General features: G+C 43.9%; 1 protein-coding gene across 1 annotated transcript in view; it reads right to left on the bottom strand.

The window, feature by feature from the left end:
* The window catches only part of KY (kyphoscoliosis peptidase), a 35,208-nt gene extending 24,793 nt beyond the window's left edge, over positions 1-10,415 (bottom strand). The window contains exons 1-3 of the mRNA XM_066621496.1: positions 10,394-10,415; positions 9,841-9,978; positions 1,405-1,467 (exon numbers count right to left, since the gene is read on the bottom strand). Coding sequence (XP_066477593.1) covers positions 1,405-1,467; positions 9,841-9,978; positions 10,394-10,415 — 223 coding nt within the window. The remainder of the gene's footprint in view (positions 1-1,404; positions 1,468-9,840; positions 9,979-10,393) is intronic.
* Between the last annotated feature and the right edge of the window lie 11,273 nt (positions 10,416-21,688).

Raw genomic sequence — 21,688 nt, 5'->3', positions numbered from 1 at the left:
TGATCTTTTTCTTTCTCAGATAACTGGTAAGCAAAATCTGATGTGTCACATGCTGCCCCCCACTTGTGTGATGATGTACCGGTCTCTGTTCCTCCCACTCCCCATGGTTCTTGCTCAGCGTTCTCCTCCCCTTCACGTTTCCTCTCTGTCCCCTCTCTTCTTTTTCCAGTCCAGGGAATAGAGGGAGGAAGAGGAGCAGAGGAGGCAAGCAGGCAGGTGAGCACCCTTCCACCAATCTGCTACCCGAAGCGACTGCTTCAGTTGGCCTTATGGCTGGTCGATCCTGCTGTATGTCAACTGTTGTGATCACCCGTTCACCTAAACCTTCTTTTGCCTTTATGTGATTTCTGAGGTGCTTTATTTTTGCCTTTCTTCTTTCTCCCTTGTTGTTTTGGGGTATTTATTTTTTTTAATAAACCATTTTATTTTTACCATTGCTATTTTAACTCGCTTGGCCTCAATGCAGCTGGGAGAGAACTGGTCACTCTGTTACCTCAGATCGCCATCCTTCACTACTGTGCAACATTTAAGGGAACCTTCAGCTGCATTCTTGCAGGATGGAGGTTTCCCTGTTCTTGGGTGGTGGCAAGTTAATCCTGTTAAACCCAGTTTCAGAATGAAATGGACTGGAAGTGGGAGCTGGGTGCTATACTTTCCACCCATCTGTCCAACTATTACAAACCTGGACTCTGGTTTGAGATTAGCAGACTAGGAATCCCTACATGATTAATAGGGCTATGCTTGTACCTACTACTTGATTTTGTTTTTGAAAAATTCATTTGCAAATACCAGCATTTGGCTCAGGGCTTTGGAAACCCTCTCCCCATCCCCATACAGAACTGTGGCTCTGCTAATGCTCTTCTACCCTGTGCTGCCACCAGTTTGCTGGGAGCCCTGGAGCAAAGCCCTGCACTCCCCCCCCCCATGGCACCTCCTGTCTACCACCTAATTGCACATTGGTAATACCACTGCCACTGGTACTGATGGGGTTGGCTGGCCAGATGGGCCCTCAACCAATGCCTGACCTCTAATGCCATTCTTGCTTGCACCTGCACTTATAACACAAGCAGGATTCTGTTGCTGCCTGCCCTCTGGCTGGCTGGCTGGCTGGAAGGAAGGAAGCTCTGATTTTGTGGTACCATTAAAAAGCAGCAGATGTCAACAATTTAGTGAATATATTTTGTCACTGTGTTGGAGTGGGACATCATCTGGGCTTTGTGTCTCAATCATCAAAATCTCTTGGGCCATCTTTGGTGCATCTGCAGGCTGAGAACAGCTAAACTACCAAGAGTCTTTCTCATACATCGTAGCATAGTACAGTTGCCTTCAACTAGTATTAGAATGCAGTGTGACACAACTGGATTTTTCACACAAAAAGCCAAAGGGTGTGAGAAACTGACATACCGTGAAGGTCATTTCCTCTGTATTGCTGTAGCTTGTTGTTTCCATTTCCATCCCCTTGGAAGCCTATAAAGTAAGTAAATAGTATGAGATTCTAAGAGTCCATTTGAGCATGCAGAAATAGAATGTGGTACGATCATTTCTTGCCTCTAACCACTTGAGAATACAATTGCGTTTTCAGTGCTCCTTAATCTAACCCTCCCATTCCACAACACCTGCCCAATGCCTATGGAAACATAGTAGCAGGGAGGATGGTATCAGCTTGAGCTTCTTGCTGATACCTGTAATAAAAGTCATTCTCTGAAGAAAGTGATAACATGGCTTTTCATATTGGGTCCTTGAATGTGGTTTTCAATGTACTCCAAGAACACTTTGAGGTTTGCCTTGTATTGCTGTTGCCCGGGCACCTGAACATCAGTCATGTCCCACTGGATAACCCTGAACAATTTGGCTTTAGATTTCTATGGAAAACACCAGCCAATGCATAGCATGAATATGGTCTGCTAAGGGAAAAGATAATTTGTTTTTCAAAAGTGAATAATTCTTTTTCTCTTATAAGTAGTCAGGAATCAGTATGCCTTGCATCCCCAAAACTTTAATTGTGTCATGATAACATGAATTATGTTTTCAGAACAAGGAGGAATGCAAAAAGGAACCTAACCAAAGGTGGCTCACCAAAACCTGAAAACTAGCCATCATATCAAAAATTGACATCACAAATTTGGGAAAAGATCAAAACAGCAAGATATTGTGGCTTCTATGATATTTGGTGGTCCCCTTTTTAATTTTAAATACCTCCTCCAATGAAAAACCTGCTAAACCCAATTTGTGGGTTAACAGGCTGTGTCAGAGTTTCCATGGACACTGGGAGTGCTACTGGGAAGGGCTGTGACAGCATGGCTTTGCCAGAAAAAGCCTGGCATTTGGCTCTTGTTGCAATGTCATCCAAGCACTGTTGATGAAGCACTCAAATAGGATTAGGTCATAAATTAGCAACTTTTTGTTGAAAAGAGGTATATAAATATTCTTAATAATAATAATAATAAATTACAGAAAATCTTATTAGGTCAATGATGTGTTTTAGCTTATTAATTGAATAAACTGCAAAAATTGATCACTTAAGGGTGCAATCCTGACCCTTGCGCCAGCCCAGGAGGGTTGCAAATGCGCTGTAAAGCACATTTGTGCCTCCTTGTGAGTTGGCTGGGCAGGCGCAGGATGCACGCTGGCCTTCGGAGTCTGAATCCAGCCTTCGTACCAACTGTGCTGTGGAGCCTTGCGTCAGCCAAGCTTGGCTGATGCAAGGCTCTGGGGTGGGCAGGCAGGAGGCAGGAGGGAGGCATTTTGGGGCCAGGGAGCATGGGTGGAGGGCGGTCCTGGGGGCGGATGGGTGGGAAGCGGGAGGTGGGACTGGGTCCTGGCTCTTATACTGAATCCCAACCTCCCATTCCCGAGCAGCGCAGAGCGGCTTCAAGCCACTCCGTTCTCCTCGGACTTGCACCACCTTAGGAGGTGGTGCAAGTCCAAGGAGATCCATAGGAGCTGCAGTGGATTACCCAGGGGTAATCTCTTCGCCTTTGGCTGAGCCACTTTGGGTCCCTATCTTGCACTGGATACAATGCAGACCTCCTGGCCTGCCTGTTCCAGCGCAAGATAGGATTGTGCTGTAAACTGCATAAATCTGCATATGAAGAAAAAAAGTATTTTATAGGGAAAAAAAGTATACTTTGTCTTTTGGGATAAGGCAGATCTCTTATAAGACTAGTATTGCTGTATGCAGATAGGAATGTAAGAGTCTGCTGTATATTGAATCAGACGTTTGGTCACCTAGCTCAGTACTGTCAACACAGATTGGCAGCAGCTCTTCAGGTTTAAAATTTGAACTATGGTATTAACTAGGTAAATATTCTCAGGCTTCAGTAAATGATGGATTCTGGTCCCCGTAAAAGTGCAGTTCTGGAGATTCAGGATAGAAACAAGCAACATCTAGCCTAAGTACAGTATTTCACTGTTATCATTTATATAACAGTATTTCACTGTTATCATTTCAGTTAGGAGGAGTATTACAGACTGGGTATTATATGATGTACTTACGAGTAGAATTAAGTATGTTATACACTAAGGGACATGTTTGGATAGAGCAGAAATTAGCCAAAAATTAAATCATAATACATTTTGCAACCACATAGTTTTCTAATAAGGAATCCTACTGCTGGAGAAATCAACTTGGCAACTGATTTCAATAGGCGTGAGTGTATCGCGTGTTTACTCGTGAGTAGGCAAATGTGCCTTAGTCCATCAGAAAGGGGAGGCTGAGAGGAATCCAACGACACCAGAACAGTCCTGATCAAATGAATGCAGCCCCCAAAAACACCTGAGAAGGAAGACCCTCCCTCCAAGCAGATGAATGTATTGAGTCCTATGGAAAGCGAAACTAAGCCTCATGGCTGCGTTTACTCACAAGTAAGTAAATGTGCCTTGACTGGTGTGGAAGATCAGGTGAACGAGAGTGCAAGGCTACCAGAATGGTCCTGATCTGATGGAACTGGAGCTCAACAAATACTCCAGAAAGCAGCCTCCCCCCCCCACTAAAAAGGATCAAAACAGAGGCTTCTGCTGATAAGGTGAACATTTTTGAGACTTGCAAAGCCAGGTGGAGCCTGACAGTGATCTGGTTTAAACAGAAGTTCTTAAATTGAACTGGGTACTGGGTAAAGCTGAAAACCTTACTGGTTTTGGAGGGGGGGTGTTATTGCAGGCAGGCTGCAGAGGAAATTCACTTGGCGGAACAGGGCTGGCTTCTGCTTATTTAATTATTTAATTTAATATTAATTAATTAATAATTATTTAATTATTTGTTTTACTTTAATTATTTATACTGATTTATTTTAATTTGCCTGATGATGTCACTTCCACCATGACATCACTTCTGTTGGGTCTTGGACAGATTGTCATTCTAAAAAGTGGGTCCCAGTGCTAAAAGTTTGAGAACTACTGCAATAAGGTGTTAGTAAGTTGACACCCAGGGGTTGTGTGTGATACCACTAGTGACCAAAATCACTAAAATCATAATTTGGAAGAATAATACCAGCATGTTATATATCAATCAATGCGTAATTTCATGCAGAGTGTGTTCTATCTTTGTCTATCAAAAGATACAGCCAAAAAACCAATGAGGGTGGAGTGATGGTTCATCACCACGCCCACCACCTGGGGTGTTGCCCTGCCCACTGCATGGGGGGGTGACGCGCTAGCATCCCGCACCGGGTGACATGAACCCTAGTGATGCCACTGTCTCCATATTTGAATATTAGAGAGAATCTGTATAAAATAATAAACCAATGGTATTTGACTTGTGCATTTGAGCAAGATATGCAATGATGTTCCAAACCAGTGTTGGAACTAATTTGGTAATTTTGTTCAAAGACCATTATCTAATATGGAAAAAAAAATCATTATACAGTACTATTGAATTAATATTTGGCTATACAATCTTGTTTGACCTGTTGGGCTATTTGGAAGGTCACAAAAAGACTGAAAATCATGAATGAGTTCAGAATCTGTTAGTAGTGGTTAGATTCTTAGATTAGAGTGGGGTGGGTAGAGGGAGGAATTGAGGATATAATTAAAAAGCCTACTGAGTTTTAGACCATGGAGAAACATGCAAGAGACCCTCTTCAACTTAATTTTATTACAGTAATTGATTAAGCAATGTAGCCCTAATTAAAAGAAATATCAAGAACCAACCAACTAACTAACTCATCATATTGTTAGAAATCCAAATCTGAAAGACAGCGGGTCACCACAATGCAGTCTTTCCAGGGAACTGAGTCCTAGGCAGCTACTAGGAACCCAGTGCCGTTCTTGCTGTCTCTCTGCAGTCATCCCGAATCTAACAGCTTTTGTAGGTATGGCAGACTGTTAAGACTACTCCTCTAGCATACTTAAAACGCTCACTCGTCCTCGGAACCTGTGAATGGTCCAATTAAGTTGCAGATGAATTCTAAGCAAGGCTGTGCATAGTGTGTTAAACAAAAACAAAATTTTATGCCAAGGAAATTGAATTCTGTGTCTTGTATAAATTAAAATATTTGCATACGTTTGCTCATTTTGCATAATTTAGTTTGCTTTTGCAATTCCTGGGGAATCGCAAAGAGCTATGCAGACACCAAAGCTCTACTTTATGTTTATTGAAAATCCTGTATAGCTTTCCCTTTGGTCCCTGAGATTTTACTAAAAATTGAAAGCTTGCCTTTGCAGCTGCAAAGGTGTGATCACGGAGTCATGATGCAGCCCTGCTTATAGAACTGGCGATAAATGGTTGACTGCAGAAATATCAGTGCTTCAGGGTGACTGAACACCTGCACTTAGAGCTTAGAAGATCCTTCCTATAAACTGGATTTCTGTTCTCAGATTATTCCTTTTTTTTGCAGCTGCTAATTAAAATAATATACAAAGCCTTTCCAATGGATGAATGAACCAAAAGCCTGGCCAGAAACAAAAATCTCCCCAGGGTAATTTCTGAAATGCATTGGCTCATTGCAAGGAAAAATCTTCTGTCTTTGATTCCTGACCCCCATCCCTGTTACTTTTCCATGTTTGGCAATAGACTTCCAGCCTGGAATGCTTTGTTTGATCCATCCCACTGCAGCTGACCAGGGCACACAAAACACTGGAGCAGTAAGTGACCAGGTTGCTGAAGGAAAATCAGAATGCTCTGATATTGCAAATGAAAATTTTTTATTATAAATCTAACACAAAGGTGAGTGTACTTAAGCCCACTAATTTCACTGGGTTTAAGATGGCCCAACTCTGTGCTGGATTGTTGCCATGGTCTTTAATGCATAGGGTGGGGTTCTCCTATACTGCACTTTCCAAATCAAATCCAGTCATAAGAACATAAGAACAGCCCCACTGGATCAGGCCATAGGCCCATCTAGTCCAGCTTCCTGTATCTCACAGCGGCCCACCAAATGCCCCAGGGAGCACACCAGATAACAAGAGACCTCATCCTGGTGCCCTCCCTTGCATCTGGCATTCTGACATAACCCATTTCTACAATCAGGTGGTTGCACTTACACATCATGGCTTGTACCCCATAATGGATTTTTCCTCCAGAAACTTGTCCAATCCCCTTTTAAAGGCGTCTAGGCTAGACGCCATCACCACATCCTGTGGCAAGGAGTTCCACAGACCGACCACACGCTGAGTAAAGAAATATTTTCTTTTGTCTGTCCTAACCCGCCCAACACTCAATTTTAGTGGATGTCCCCTGGTTCTGATATTATGTAATCAACTTAGTCGTTCTCTTTTGCACCTTTTCCATTTCCACTATGTCTTTTTTGAGATGCGGCGACCAGAACTGGACACAATACTCCAGGTGTGGCTTTACCATAGATTTGTACAACGGCATTATAATACTAGCCGTTTTGTTCTCAATACCCTTCCTAATGATCCCAAGCATAGAATTGGCCTTCTTCACTGCCGCCGCACATTGGGTCGACACTTTCATCGACCTGTCCACCACCACCCCAAGATCTCTCTCACAGTCACATAGAATGTGTTCACATTATTGAGAAAAAGGAGTAAAATGGTGAAGGGGCTGAAACCACCATCCTGTTAAGCACCTTTCTCTCATAGACTGTTATTAAAACCTATTGTGGGAATTCACTGGAGGACAGAATACAGGGAGGTAAGTTATAGGAAGGGTGAGAGTTTTTCAGCTCTCAACTGCATTTCTGTTTTGCTCATTATATCAAACCCCTACACTTACCCTCCTTTCTACATGGCTGGGGTAGATTTGGTTTTAAACACTTGACTCTACTGCCATTGTGTGCAGCCTGAGACTAATTTGTGGGGGAAGAGTTTAGTCCCTTGATGTTTTGAGACTAGGGCAACTCTGGAATAAATGACCTCTAGATTGCCCTTGTGCAGCCCAATCCTATATATGACTCATATATAACTGAAGTTTCAAAGTTCAGTGGGACTTACTGCCAAGTAAATGCACCTAGAATGTAAGCTTTAAGATATAGCTCAGAAAGGAGCTTAGGTGCAAGATGCTCACAACCTGTTTATTCCACAGTAATCCCACAGAAACCAGTGGGGCTATTTAAAAGGAAGTTGTCTGAGAGCTGCAGTCTAGCAATGTTGGAGCACGCTGTTACTATCTGTCACTTTTATTTGTGGCCAATTTAAAGTATCTTGTCTGCTCTTATGTTGCAGGCGCCCACCTGTTTTTCAAAGGTTATTGAGGTGAGTGGTTGGCAGGGTAAGCAATAAGCAGCAAACAACAGTAGAAATTTCATTTTCACAACCATGTAGCTCAATGATGCAGCCTGTGTCGGTATTGCTCCCATTTAGCCAGATTTGGAACTGCCTGATTCGTTCTGGAAATCCCCATGACTGTTACGAGAACTTCAGCTATGTTATACTTCTAGGGATAAAATTAGATAAACCTGCAATGTTCTGTATTACTACAGGCAAACCAGTGTACCATGGTAAACAGAAAAGTTTAATATCCCCCAATAAAGAAAATTGTGTTTCCATGTTTTCCTAATTTTATCACCACAGTGGTGCACCCCCACAAAACCCTTTAATGCTTTGTTTCCTAATATATTGCTCTTTGTTGTGGCAAGCAGCAGAGAACGCTCTCTGAATGTTGAGCGTTCTGCTCCATCATACAGTATGTAGGCACTTCCTCCTCCAATAACAACCGGAACTCCTCAGTGTGGGTTAAACTGTGCACAATTCCAAGTTTTTGTTTTGTTTTGCGTCTGACAAATCAACAAAATACTAGAAACCATGGGATCCTGATAACGTTGGCAAATGGGTTGTCTGACCATGAAGAGTAACTAGAACTTTGCTCACCATCATTCCAACAGAGTGTGGATGTGGTTACATTGCAAGCCTGTGCTGTTTCCTCAGAATTAAGTCCCACTGAGTTCAACAGGCCTTACTCCCAGGTGCATAAGAGTAAGGCTGGATTCCTAAACAAACTTACTAGGGAGTAAGGCCCATTAAACTCAGTGGGGCTTACTTCTGAGTAGACATTTATAAGCTTGCACTACTGGACTACCATTCTGTACAGTTACCTTGAGACTTCTGAATAAACATGTATAGAATTGTGTGCTAAAAAGTATAAACTATGAGCAAGGAAGTCCCTGGTTGTTTGAATTGATCTCTGTCAAGAACATACTAGGTGGCCTTGGGCAAATTCCTGTTATCTCAGCCCCGACCCCATTGAGTGGATGTAAATACTTGCTTTCCCTCTTGGGTGGTTCTAGGATCTTGGAGAGAATGTATATGAAGTTCTTTGAAGCTTTATAGACTATTTCAGTGCTTGAAATGCTCTGAGTACAGTGCTTGAAATGCTCTGAGTATCTTTACCGTAGCAGGTAAAGTAGGTCAATATTATTACATTGTACCCCAATTGAAGATGAGAGGCAGACAGGACAGTGGTTCACCCAGATCCACCTATTGGCTAAGCATTTTTGATCATGCACATTGAAGAAGTTAGTGGCAAAATGTACAGGTTCTCCTGAAGGTGAATGGATTGGACAGCCCATTTCCCATGAGCTCAGACAGCCACTATGGGCAGAAGAAAAATACAATCTCAGTCACTTGTACCTTTTACAGGCAAATTGAAATACCTGTTTTGCCCAACTCCAGGATCAGTAACCCTAATCTCTTGTTTATTGCTATTATTTATTATGGATTGCCTTTCTGGGATCACTCATGTCACTTTTTTCCTGTACAGTGAAAGGAGGGTATTTCTATTTAAGTCACCATTACAGTTATGCCTTCCACAAAATGTCATTCAGGCTTTTGGTTTGATTGTAGCTATATAAGTAGCTCATTCCAGTGTTCCCTAAATTAATCACATACATGCATGCAAAAAACACACATGTGTGTTCGTTCCTTTTGTTGATAGTGACAACAGCCTGGAGATTGAATTACAGAAGAACTGTCCGTTTCAACCTACTCACTGGCTCTGTCTGTAGATTGAGTGCATTTTCTGAATGACACTTTGGAGGTTCTTGCATGGTGAAATCTCACACTGAGACAGGGCAGTATACACACCCATTATCCTTATCATAACAAAGCACTCAGTTGTGCTGATTCTCTGTGCTCTGTTGCACAGGTTGACTCCCTACTGTATGCTACAGAGATAAGTCATGCAGCTTTACATGAAATATGTAAAGCATTCACCCATATAAACATTTTTCACCTGAAGGTCGGCAGGAGGGTGCTAAGCTGAAAATTTGCAAAAGAAACTAAGACAAAAGGGTTTTCCAGGTTTTGATAAAAATTATTGTTTGCAAAAGTAGCAGCCTCCTTTCCCTTGATTTTTTTTTTTCCTGCTCAGCTGATCATTTGCTAGTGGGTTTGACATGCACTGCCCATCCCTGCAAGCTACCCAGTCAAAACCATTTTCTTTACCTTGGCTTTGGTGTGGAGTATGACTCTCCGTCTGTTTGTCTATCTGCAACTTCTGCACTGTTTTCCTCTTCTCAGGCTGGACTATGAGAAGCATTTCTAGAGCTACTGCACTGGGATCTTTGTGGAACTCCATAGTGCCTATCAGAGCATTGCCTGTCCTCCCTTCTTCTCAGAGCTGCTATTGCTACTGCTGCTGCTGCCAAGGGCTGCGGGTATTTTCCACCCTTTGAGAAGCAAATACTCCCCCTCACCCAAATTGCATGCACACACACACACACACACACTCTTTCTCACACACACACACAAACACATACACAGCTTTTGGCTGACCCAGCCAAAGACGCCATTCGTTCATGAGTGCCCTGCAGAAATCTACCCTAATGAGGAGGTTACAAGTCACCTTTGAAAGGAAATCCCAGCAGGGATCCATTTCCTAAACCTGAGGAAGGAGGCACTTTTTGGAAAGAGAGAGAGAGAGTTCTAGTTTCAGAATATGTCCTCTGTGAATCCCCTCCCTTTCTGGCTGCCCTTTCAGCATTAAGCCCTTGCTCACATGTAAATCCTGCTAACTCCATTGTTGCTCTCGGAGAATTTGCTTTGTGAGGCTTGCACACCCCATAAAAGGACTTCTCCTTGATTCATCTCTTTGCTGAATCCAATGTGGCAACTAACAGGGAGGAAAAGGAAAAAACCAATCATAGCAAAATGCACCGTTATGACAGGGATGCTTTTTATGAATGGAAGTTTTGAAGCATCAAGTCTTAGGGTATATAATTTAATGGCCACCTCTTGTTATTTTCAGAAGCAACCCAGTTCCTCAAAGATAATAATTAATCATAACAGGCTTTGCACTTAAAAAAACCACACACCCTGCATGTGTGGTAAAACACTCACTTCTCCAACCAATTATATGCTGGGTATGTTTCTCACTGCAGAGACAGATAGGGAACATGGAAAAGGTGGAAATGGCAACAATTCTTGGTCTTCCAATCAAAAAAACAGAATCTGAAACACAGCACAAGCAGTATGGTTTAGCAATTATGAGCGACCTAGTTTAGCCAGCCAGTGTAACAGGGAGAGTGTGTTGGCTTAAGAATCCTTTCTAAATATATCCTGGGTCTCCATCCTGTCACAGTTCAAGCTGGCAGTTGACCGATGTTTGGCTTGTGGTCTCTGGGGAATTGGAGCACCTGTGGATTGAAAGGCTAGTCTAAACGCAGCTATCCGACTTTGAATATGTTACATCTCAAACCCTTTGTTAACTTTTATGTTACTGACAATTGTGTGCTATATATACAGTCTTTCAACAATCATCTAGACCAGGGGTCTCCAAACCCTGGCCCCGGGGCCAGATGCGGCCTGCAGCAAGCCTCTTTCTGGCCCGCGGCCAACCTCTTGTCCCCTGAAAGCCTCTGGCCCACTCAACTGAACATGACCAGAATTGTGCTCTGATTGTGTCTGGAGGGTGTTCTGAGGGCCAGAGAGGTTGAATGAATGAGCCTATTCATTCATTTATTCACTCTCCTAAGTTCCACCTCTAATTTATTTATTTAAATTTTATATTTAAATTTTTTTTTCCAGCCCTCCACACCACATCAGATATTTGATGCGGCCATCTGGCCAAAAAGTTTGGAGACCCCTGATCTAGTCCAGTGGTTCTCACACATTTAGCACCAGGACCCACTTTTTAGATTGAGAATCTGTCAGGACCCACTGGAAGTGATGTCATAACCAGAAGTGACATCATCAAGCAGGAAATTTTTTAACAATCCTAGGCTGCAATCCTACCCACACTTACTGAGGAGTAAGTCCCATTGACTATCATTGTTAAAAGAATATACATAGTAGCTGGTTAAAAGTACAGATCGGTTATATTTCCCCAAATGCAGTCACATACCATGGGAGCATCAAGTCTAATATGTAACCCACCTGAAATTGGCTTGTGACGACCTCGTGGGTCCCAACCCACAGTTTGGGAAACACTTATCTAGACTAATATTTTGCTCCGCACAGGGGCCAACTGGATGGCTCTGGGAAGCCCATCAGCAGGAGATGAAGGCAATCACCCTTCCACACTGTTGCTAGATATTCAGTATTGTAGCACCATCAAACATGGAGATTTCATGTGGTCTGCATGACAGACTTGTTCCCCCATGAATTTGTATAACATCTTTTGAGGCCAACTAAGCTAGGAGCCATTTCAGCGTCTTGTGCCATAGCTGCATCTTGTGGCAGCAAAATTCCAAAATTTGTGAATTCCAAAAATCTATTACAAGTTGGGAGAAGGACTTCAGCAAGTATAAGCGCAAACACTTGAACTTTGCCATTTTGTTGCCGGTTCACTGAATCTGAAGAGGTCCCTTTGGAGCTCTTCTTAGTTCACGTGGGTTTCACTGGCCTGAATAATTTGACCTATGGCCCAAAAAGCCCAAACAAGATGGTTTATGTGTTGGATCTTTTGTATTGATATGCCAGCTTGGCAGAATGATCCGAAAGGACACACACAAACACAGTTCTCTCAAACTCAACAAGGATTTTTGTTGTAAGAACAGGGAAAGAGAACAAAAGATAGTACTAAAGCAAAGGGGCTAGCCTGGTGACATCAAGGGCAGAGAGCCAGAGACTAACAGTCCAAGTGGCTTCTGAGAACCAAGAGCCTGAATGAGAGTAAGAAGGAAGTGGGCCTGATGGTAATGACCCAGAAGACTCTGGTTGTCTTGTCAGAGTGACAACCTGCTGCCTAACACCTCCTGCTGGCTTGCAGAAAGTGAGAGCCCCAAGCACAGCTGCCCTTTTAATAAGCTGCTATGAGTTGCTTTGGGAGTTAATGCCAGCATATCATGATAACTGGCAGCTGAGCCAGGTGTTCCAACTATCATTAACTGCCTCTTGGGAAAAGGCAGGACATTTTTAAGATTTAACTCTTTTAAAGTCACTTACTCCCCTTTACACAAGTTTGCTTATAATAGTGACTAAACCCAATCCTGAGGGCTTGGAGTACTAACACTGTGGTGCTGGGTGCTGCGAACATGCTCAAAAGCATGCTCAAAAGAGGAGGGGCTGTTGGTGCTAGACCAGGCTGTTACTCCTGCAATACTGGCTGGTGGTGAATATTTTTGGGGGGGAGGCAGGGAGTGGGTGGAACAGGGCGCAAGGAGGGGAGGATCGAGCCCAAGCGCTCCATTACCCCGTAGAGACTCCCAGCACTAGCCCAGTGCCCATTGGATCTGGCGGTCACCATTTTGGCACTGCTGGAGCTGTGGGCACTGGGAGGCTTAGGATTGAGTTGTTAAACATTTGTTCAAGATGTTTCAACAATATACCTTTTCTGCTATTTACAATGTTGCCTGTAGTGACTACGCTTGAACTTTTGTCTCACAATTCACCAATTCTTCCAACAACCTCATGTACAAACTTTTCACCTGACAAGAATTTTTATTTAATGTGTGAAGCATGCCACAAATATATACATTTGTATATAGTGTTGGGTGCCTGCTGGAAGAGTATGTCCCAGGCCAGACTTGAAGTAGGCCTAATGGCAAGAATCTCAGATCCCACAGGCCTAGAGCTCTAAGAGCAATCACCCCCCCCCCATCATGCACACAGTTTATCAGGCTGACTTGGAGGAAACCTTGCCTCGGAAGTAACTTTAGTCTTTGCCGCATCTTCACCATCAATCCCAAAAACTTTCCTCCTCTTGCACGCAGTCAAATTGACAACACGGTTACCACCTCTAGACTTTCTTTGTGTGAGTTTTGTTTGTCTGGGACTTCTGGTCTGTTTTACACAGTTTTAGGGGGAGGCCTAAAACCCAGGCCTCCAGTTAGACTTCCTAGCCATCATTCCAGTCCCTCAAACAGCCCAAGGCTGCCCAAGGTGGACTTTCTTTGAACAGCAGTGATGCCATTGGAGGGTTTGTCCGGTGGAAATGCTAGCTGCCCCACCACCAGTGAGTGAAGTGATTTCAGAATCCACTGAGGGCCTCACTCCTTGCCTGCAGTTCTCAGGGATGGGAACTTGAGTCAAGTGACACGAGTCCGAGTTGTGAAAATCAGTATTTTTCACTGACTCGTGGAGATTTGAGTTACCTGTGCAGATGACTTGGACATTGACTCGAGTCTGAGGCCATTGACTTGGCACGTGGTCCCCACGCATGCAGACTCAAGTCTGTCTGTCTCTGGGTGTGCTTGCTTACTTTTTTTGCAGTGTGAAAGACCTTGTGGAGCCATCATTTAGACCAGGCAAGCAGCAGGGAAGTTCTAGTCAGGAGGCAGGGAAGGGTTAATGTTTTGCATTGGGCAGGAGACAGGAGCAGGTTCTCTTGCCCATCTCCAAAGGAACCGATGGTCATTGGATGAAGGATGGGCGGTCTGATATTTTCTTTGGAAGAGATGGGGCAGAAGAAGGAGCCCAAGGGGGTTCTAGCCTTGGAATTGGCTCAGGGAGGGGGAGGAGGCAGGGTCACACTTTCCAATGCATGGCTCCTCATGGCTCTGTTGTTACTTGGAAAGAGAACGCTTCATTGAATGATTGGTGCAAATGGGACTACTTCTGAGTAGAGCTGCAAAAAATTGGGTCATCCTGGTAAGCCTTGCAGCTGCTGTGTGTGACTCTCCTCCCTCTTGCCACTTCTGTCCCTGCTTTTTCGTAGCCCATCCCACCCCCTCCTGCCTTGTTTACAGATGGAATAGGCACAGCAGGGGAGTGTTTAAAGAGAACTCCTACAAACACACACACCCGGCAGCTGCCCCATTTTTCCCCTGGTGGGCTTTTGAAAGGGAATGACTCAAGACTCGAGTCTTTTTGAGTTGTAAAAATGCTCTGGGTGACTCAGAAAGTGCCCCTGTTAGGACTCATTTTTGAGTTGAGTTGCGGGGGCCGGAGACTCATGACGAAACTCAAGTCATGGCACTCCTGACTTGCCCATCCCTGGTAGTTCTTGGTACGGGTTACAGAGAACTGCATTCAGTCACAAACTTTTGCTGCAGCTAGAGTCATAGGAACCCCACTCAATTTCTTACCTTTTCTCCTCCAGTTTTCCTTCTCTCCACTTTCCTTCCTGGTACCATCAAATTCCTCGGTTTTTTTCAGACCCAGTTCCCTTATGTAACCTTCCTAATTTCCCGATGTTCTTCTCTCCCCCTTCTTCTCCTCTCCATGTTTGTGACATCATGAGCATCTTTCTCTTTTAAGGATTTCCTTTTCTCTCTCGTCATAGCATAGCAACTTCATACCATAGTACATAGCAACTGCTTACATTTAGGACCTACCTGTATGAATGGCTGAGGAACACTGAATTGCTTCTATTTTAATTCTCCTTCCATGTGTTTGTAAAATTATCCCATAAATGTTTGTTTATTGCACCTTTACCCTTGTCTCCGTCATCCTTACCTGCCAAACTATTGAGCTGTGCTACTGGCCACCACACAATGTCTGAGCATATGAGACAGATTTCTTCTGTGTTCGCATGTTGACATGTATTCTGAACAGCACACCTGTTAGCAACATGATTACTTCACTGCTTAACCTTTCTGTACATTGTTTATGAATACATTAAATAGCATTGATCCTCAATAGAGATCCTATTGGTCCCAATAGAGATTAGCCGCTACTTACTTAAATCTGTTATGAAAAATACCCATGTACTCCTCACACTGATTTTTGTTGTTTAACCAGTTCCTAATCCATAAAAGGAGTGCCTTCTTATCCAGCAACTGCTATGATTACTCAGGATCCTTTAGTGAGGAACTTTGTCCAAAGCTGTTTGGAAGTCTGTTGGATCACCCCTCTCTAGTCTTGACATTCTCAAAGTCTTTCCATTGCAGAGGTCATGCTGATTCTTCATCAGCAAGGCTTATTCTTCTATATGTTTAATAATTCTAGCTTTAATAATTCTTTTTACCAAGTACCTTGCAGGATGTCAAACTTCCTGGCCTGTAATTCCTTATCTCCTCCAGGATCCTTAAAAAGAAATTGGTATCATGTTGATTACTTTCCAATAATTTGTTAAAGACAAGTTGTTTGTATTTGTTAGATCAGCAATTTCACATCTGAATTTTTTTAAGAACTCCCAAGTCCACTATCTAAATTCAATGACTTGCTAATTTTTAATTTATCAAGGAGTTCTCGCACATCATCTTTTGCCATCTCTGATTTGGTTATTCAAATGCCCTTTCTTCAACATAAGGCATATGTATCTGTACAGCGTTTTCTGTAGAGGATCAATAATGTACAAATAATTAATTTAGTTTCTCTACAATCTTCTTATTATCTAGCTGTCCTTTGGGCAATGTTCATTGTTGGTCAATGCTTTTAGCAATATGTTCCTCAGTTTTGGGGGGCTTGCCTTTCATTAAAATATTATTATTGTTGTTGTGGTGGTTGTTAAAATTGTAATAATAATAAAATACAATTGTTAAATACAATTGTTTAGCCAAAGCTCATGTTCCTCCCCCCTTCATTTGGACAAGACTTCATTTTTCAAAATAAGCCTTCTTTTATAATTTATTGACTTTGCTCATTAGCGATGCCGTCATTGTCTTGTGTGGAACAGTACCTTTCTTACAGCTCAATCCTGTGCACCTGTGGTACATGGCTGCGGCAGCATTGAAAATGGCTGCCACTGCATCCAGCATGGCCACAGCAGCCACGGGCAGCACCTCGGGAGAAGGGGACTTTTGTCCCCTTCTCCCAGGTAGGGGAAGTAGCCCTGCAAACGAGCGAAGAGCATTTGTGTAGGGTGCCATGCCCCACATGAACACTCTGGATCCGGTGGAGGGACCCACCACCATCCCTCCCCGCTCCCTCCCCTGGCATGCCTCCTCCCCGCCCTCTCCACACCTCCCTTCCCTGGAACACCCCCTCCCTGCCTCACTCCCACCCTGCTTACCTTACCATGGCTTGACGGTCAGTGCCGACCAGCACTGGGCTAGCACTGGTGCTTACCCAGTGGTAAGCCTTGCAAATGTGCCTTATGGTAAGTTTGTGACTGTGCACGCAGGCTCGGGATTGGGCTCTTACAATGCTATCTTATACATGCTTGCTCACAAGTATGTCCCGCTATGTTCAGTGGGGCTTATTCCCAAGTAAATGTGTATAGGATTGCAGCTGAATTTGCGGTACACATCCTAGCCAGGCTTTTATTATTGTGATTTAAATAACTTCCAAACATCCTGGAGAGATTTGACTCCCTTGCTTTTAACTTCCTTTTAACTAATCCCCTCATTGAAGGGGATTAACTTTTTCCTGCTTAGATGCAACATTTCTTGCCTTGATGAAATGCTTGACACCACTATTTTGGTAGGAATGGCAACAACTCTCCCAAGATTCCAAACGTACTTCTTGAAGCGGTACTTCCTGCTTGTCTTGGCGGATGAACTAACAGAAACAGTCTAAAAAATACAAGCTTCTTCATGCATCATGGGACAGCATAGTGATCCCCTGGAGGATGAAGAATGGAGAGATATCTCCTATAGAAGCAAGAGTTATCTGTGAGGGAAAAGGAAGAAAAATTATCACATTTCCTTTAGGCTGAGAACAGGTAAGTTTCTCCTGGTATGTACTCATAATTCACTCCTCATGCAATGTCTGTCTACAGCTTAGATCCCCAGAGATACGTGAAATTATACCCCTAGGTATCCAAAAGTAATGTGAGGCATGAATAACTCTTTAGTGTCTGTAACCCCCTCCTTTTTTCTTTTTTGAATATATTCATTTCTTTTGCATCCAATATATTTAATGTTTTTCTTTCACAGGAAGAATATACCTTCCAAGAGATGTGATAAATCTATATCGTATCCATTTACTGAATGTGACTTTAGGTTTATTTTGAAATTCAGACCAGATTTACAGTAGGCAATTTTGTGTTTGTCCTCTGTAACAACTATGTATGTGTGTGTTAATTATAAATGTAATCTAACATATCCTGGGTCAACATCCGAGTTCTGAAAATTGTGCATATGGTAATTGATAATTGTTCAAACATTTTCCACAAGTTAATGAATGGAAGGAATGAAAGGAAGATACCGTATTTTTCGCTCCATAAGACGCACCTGACCATAAGACGCACCTAGTTTTTAGAGGAGAAAAACAAGGAAAAAAATATTCTGAACCAAATAGTGTAATAAAATATTTAATAAACTATAACAGAATAACATTTGAACCATGTAAAGTGAACAGCAGTCAACAGTGGCATTAAGAACCATTATCACTGTCATTAACAAATGGAGAGACTTAAAGGTTTGAGCACTCTAGTTTTCTGGAAACACCAAGAACTCATCATCGCTAGAGTCAGAATTTATGAAGCTCACAAAAGTAGGTGCACACAAATAGGGGATCACATTATCTTTCTGCTACAATGATGTTCTGCCAAATTCCAATCCACTGGGCCTCGTGCCCGCTTAAGGCTGATCAGTCCCCCTTGTGCAATTCACCAGTGCAGCAAGCAAAAATGAGTCCAGTTCCAGTCCACAGATGCCAAGTAAATCAGTCCCATCATTCAGAGTTACCAAATCAGAGTCCAGAGCCAATAAGCCAAATTACAGTCCAAGGTCAGGTTCCAGGTAGGTCAGTTAAATCCATCAGGGTATCCAAGTCCAGTCACAATCCACAGTCAGATTCCAAATTCAATAAACCCAGTCAGTCTCCTCCCCTACCTCCAACCTGCACTTCTTCAAAACCCACAAACCCTTTCTGCCTCTGGTACTCCTTATATCCCTGAGGGCCCTATTGCCTTCCAGTGGCTGCAGCTGTGCAGCACTCTCTGCTGGATGCCCAGGCCTTACCCTTAAAGGGGCCACTGCTGACACCACATCTACCTCCTCACCAGATCTTCCTGGATTCCAATATAAGGGGGGGGGGGAGCAGATCTCTATACAGACCAGTGCAAAAACAGGGGAAAGGTGTGGGGGAGGTAAGATCTTTGTATAGGCATCACAGCAAGACCAGTGCAAAACCCCTTGCACACAGAACCAACAGATGGAAGGGGGGGGTGCAGATCTCCATACATGCCAGTGCAAAAGCAGGGGAAAAGCGTGGGGGAGGTAAGATCTCTGTATAGGCATCACAGCAAGACCAGTGCAGAACCCCTTGCACACAGAACCAACAGATGGAAGTGGGGGGGTGTGTGCAGATCTCCATACACAGCAGTGCAAAAGCAGGGGAAAAGCGTGGGGCAGGTAAGATCTCTGTATAGGCATCACAGCAAGACCATTGCAAAACCCCTTGCACACAGAACCAACAGATGGAAGTTGGGGGGGTGCAGATCTCGATACATACCAGTGCAAAAGCAGGGGAAAAGTGTGGGGCAGGTAAGATCTCTGTATAGGCATCACAGCAAGACCATTGCAAAACCCTTTGCACACAGAACCAACAGATGGAAGTGGGGGGGGGGGGCGCAGATCTCCATACATAGCAGTGCAAAAGCAGGGGAAAAGTGTGGGGCAGGTAAGATCTCTGTACAGGCATCACAGCAAGACCATTGCAAAACCCTTTGCACACAGAACCAACAGATGGAAGTGGGGGGGGGGCGCAGATCTCCATACATAGCAGTGCAAAAGCAGGGGAAAAGTGTGGGGCAGGTAAGATCTCTGTATAGGCATCACAGCAAGATCATTGCAAAACCCTTTGCACACAGAACCAACACATGGAAGTGGGGGGGGGGCGCAGATCTCCATACATGGCAGTGCAAAAGCAGGGGAAAAGTGTGGGGCAGGTAAGATCTCTGTATAGGCATCACAGCAAGACCAGTGCAGAACCCCTTGCACACAGAACCAACAGATGGAAGTGGGGGGGGGGGTGCAGATCTCCATACATAGCAGTGCAAAAGCAGGGGAAAGGTAAGTCAGCCCCAGTAGAGCCAATGGGGCTCACTCCCAGGGATGAGTGGACGGGAGAAAAGCCTGCCAGCGCCTCCTCTCCCAGGGAGGAGCCTGTCTCAATCCCTTGGCTCCCTGGACTCACTCCCTAGGCTCGCTCCCTGGGCTCACAAGCCTGCCAGGGGCTCACTCCTAGGGATGCGTGGACAGGAGAGAAGCCGGCGATTGACTCATTTCGCCTGGAGATGGACTGGTAGCTCGAGGATCGACATAATGAGCACCCCTGCCTGCCATCCCACCCACGCTTTCCTGGGAGTGAGCCCCAGTGACTCTAAGACTTACTTCTGAGTAGACACGCGGGCTTGCTCAGCAAGACTGCCACCCCACCCACGCTTTCCTGGGAAGCGGAGCCGAGCAGAGCGGGCAGGGGGCGGGGCCAGGGGCGGAGTTTTTTTTTTTTTCAGTATTCACTCCATAAGACGCACACACTTTTTCCCCCACTTTTTGGGGGGGAAAAAGTGCGTCTTATAGAGCGAAAAATACGGTAACTCAGCAGTACTGAAAGGCCAGTTTAAAAATGGGATGCTGTAATGGCAGCATTTAATGTTACTGTGGTAAGTGTGAAACAGAACAGGACATAGTAGTTACAAACGTTTTATGAACACGTATTTCAGACTAGATACCTAGTCTGACCAGTCAGTTTATTCATCATCTTAACATCAAAAATTCAGGGTTTGCCAATCAAGGTAGAGGAGATTAGATTCTTTAATGAGAATTTATGCCCTTCAGAAGAAAAGTCCTACTATTCATCTAGTCCAGAATCCTCCATCTCACGACAGTCTACTAGCAGGTTTTAAGGGCAATAGCCCTTTCATACTATTGCTCCAACTAGTATTTGGACATATTACCTCTGACCCTGGAGATTCCATACAGGTATCATGCCAAGTAATTCTAGTAATAGACCTCTTCTCCAGGGATTTGTTTAATCCCTTTCTAAAGTTTTCTAGGCCAGCAGCCATCAACACATCTTGTGACAGCAAATTCCATCAATTATGTGTTCTGTGAAGAAGGATTTTAATTTGCCCTGCATACTGCTATGTATGTAGGCATGACCTACAATTTACCTCATTTTTTTTCTTGAAGATAATGGGCTGCTAGGCCTAGCCCCCATGGATCTCCAGGGCTGGTAAAGTGTCACCTTCTTGTGCCTCCTCATGCTGAGGGTGGACTGTGAGTTGGGATGAAGGAAGGGCAGATTGAGCCTTTCAAGTCATTTTTTAACCTCGTAATCACCCTCCACAAGGTGCTTTTTTTCACCTACATTGGGAAAGATTTTAGTTCTTCCCATCTTATTTGTACTTTCCATGGGGAAAAAAGCAATTTGAAGAGGGGGATTTTGAACTGAAAATGACAAGGGGAAACAGATTAACAGCACAATCCTATGAGTGTCCCATTGTGTTGAATGAGACTTACAGCCCAATCCTGAGCTGCCCATTGCCCAGAGGAGCAGCAGTGGCTAACTGGCTACTACTGCATCCCATGGGCTTTGGGCAACCATGGGCATTTCCTTGAGGGAAGAGGACATTCATTGCCTTCCCCTGGGGAAAGGCCCAAGTCCTGCAATGGGGTTACTCAAGTCTGCGCTGGCAAAATAGTTGGTACAGAGTTGAGAGGCTCTGTGTTGGGCAGGTAGGCCTGGTGCAGGATTCTGGAGTTGGCGGAGCAGAGCTCAGAAGACCCCCCCCCTTCCATGTGTCATGCACCTTGATCCTAACCTTCTTCTTGACATGTTTCCTTGGAAGAAGTTTCATGGAGTTTTACTGGACTAATGTTACAGTAATTATGCTGAGGATTTCAGTCATGAATCTTTATAGTGATGGCAAACTGCATATATAAGAAGTTGATTTGGTCCTGAATTTTCCTGTTCTGGGGCTCAGATTTGAATTCTGAAGAAGAAATTTAACATCAAGAAAAAGGGGGATGAAGAGCTTTCTGAAGCTGTTGGAGAGTGTGAAATTCCAACTAATAAGTCC

Source organism: Tiliqua scincoides, chromosome 3 (genome assembly GCF_035046505.1).
Source record: "Tiliqua scincoides isolate rTilSci1 chromosome 3, rTilSci1.hap2, whole genome shotgun sequence".
NCBI classification, from domain to species: domain Eukaryota; kingdom Metazoa; phylum Chordata; class Lepidosauria; order Squamata; family Scincidae; genus Tiliqua; species Tiliqua scincoides.
Note: the sequence above shows the minus strand (reverse complement) of the source record. Positions and strands in the feature narration are given on the sequence as shown.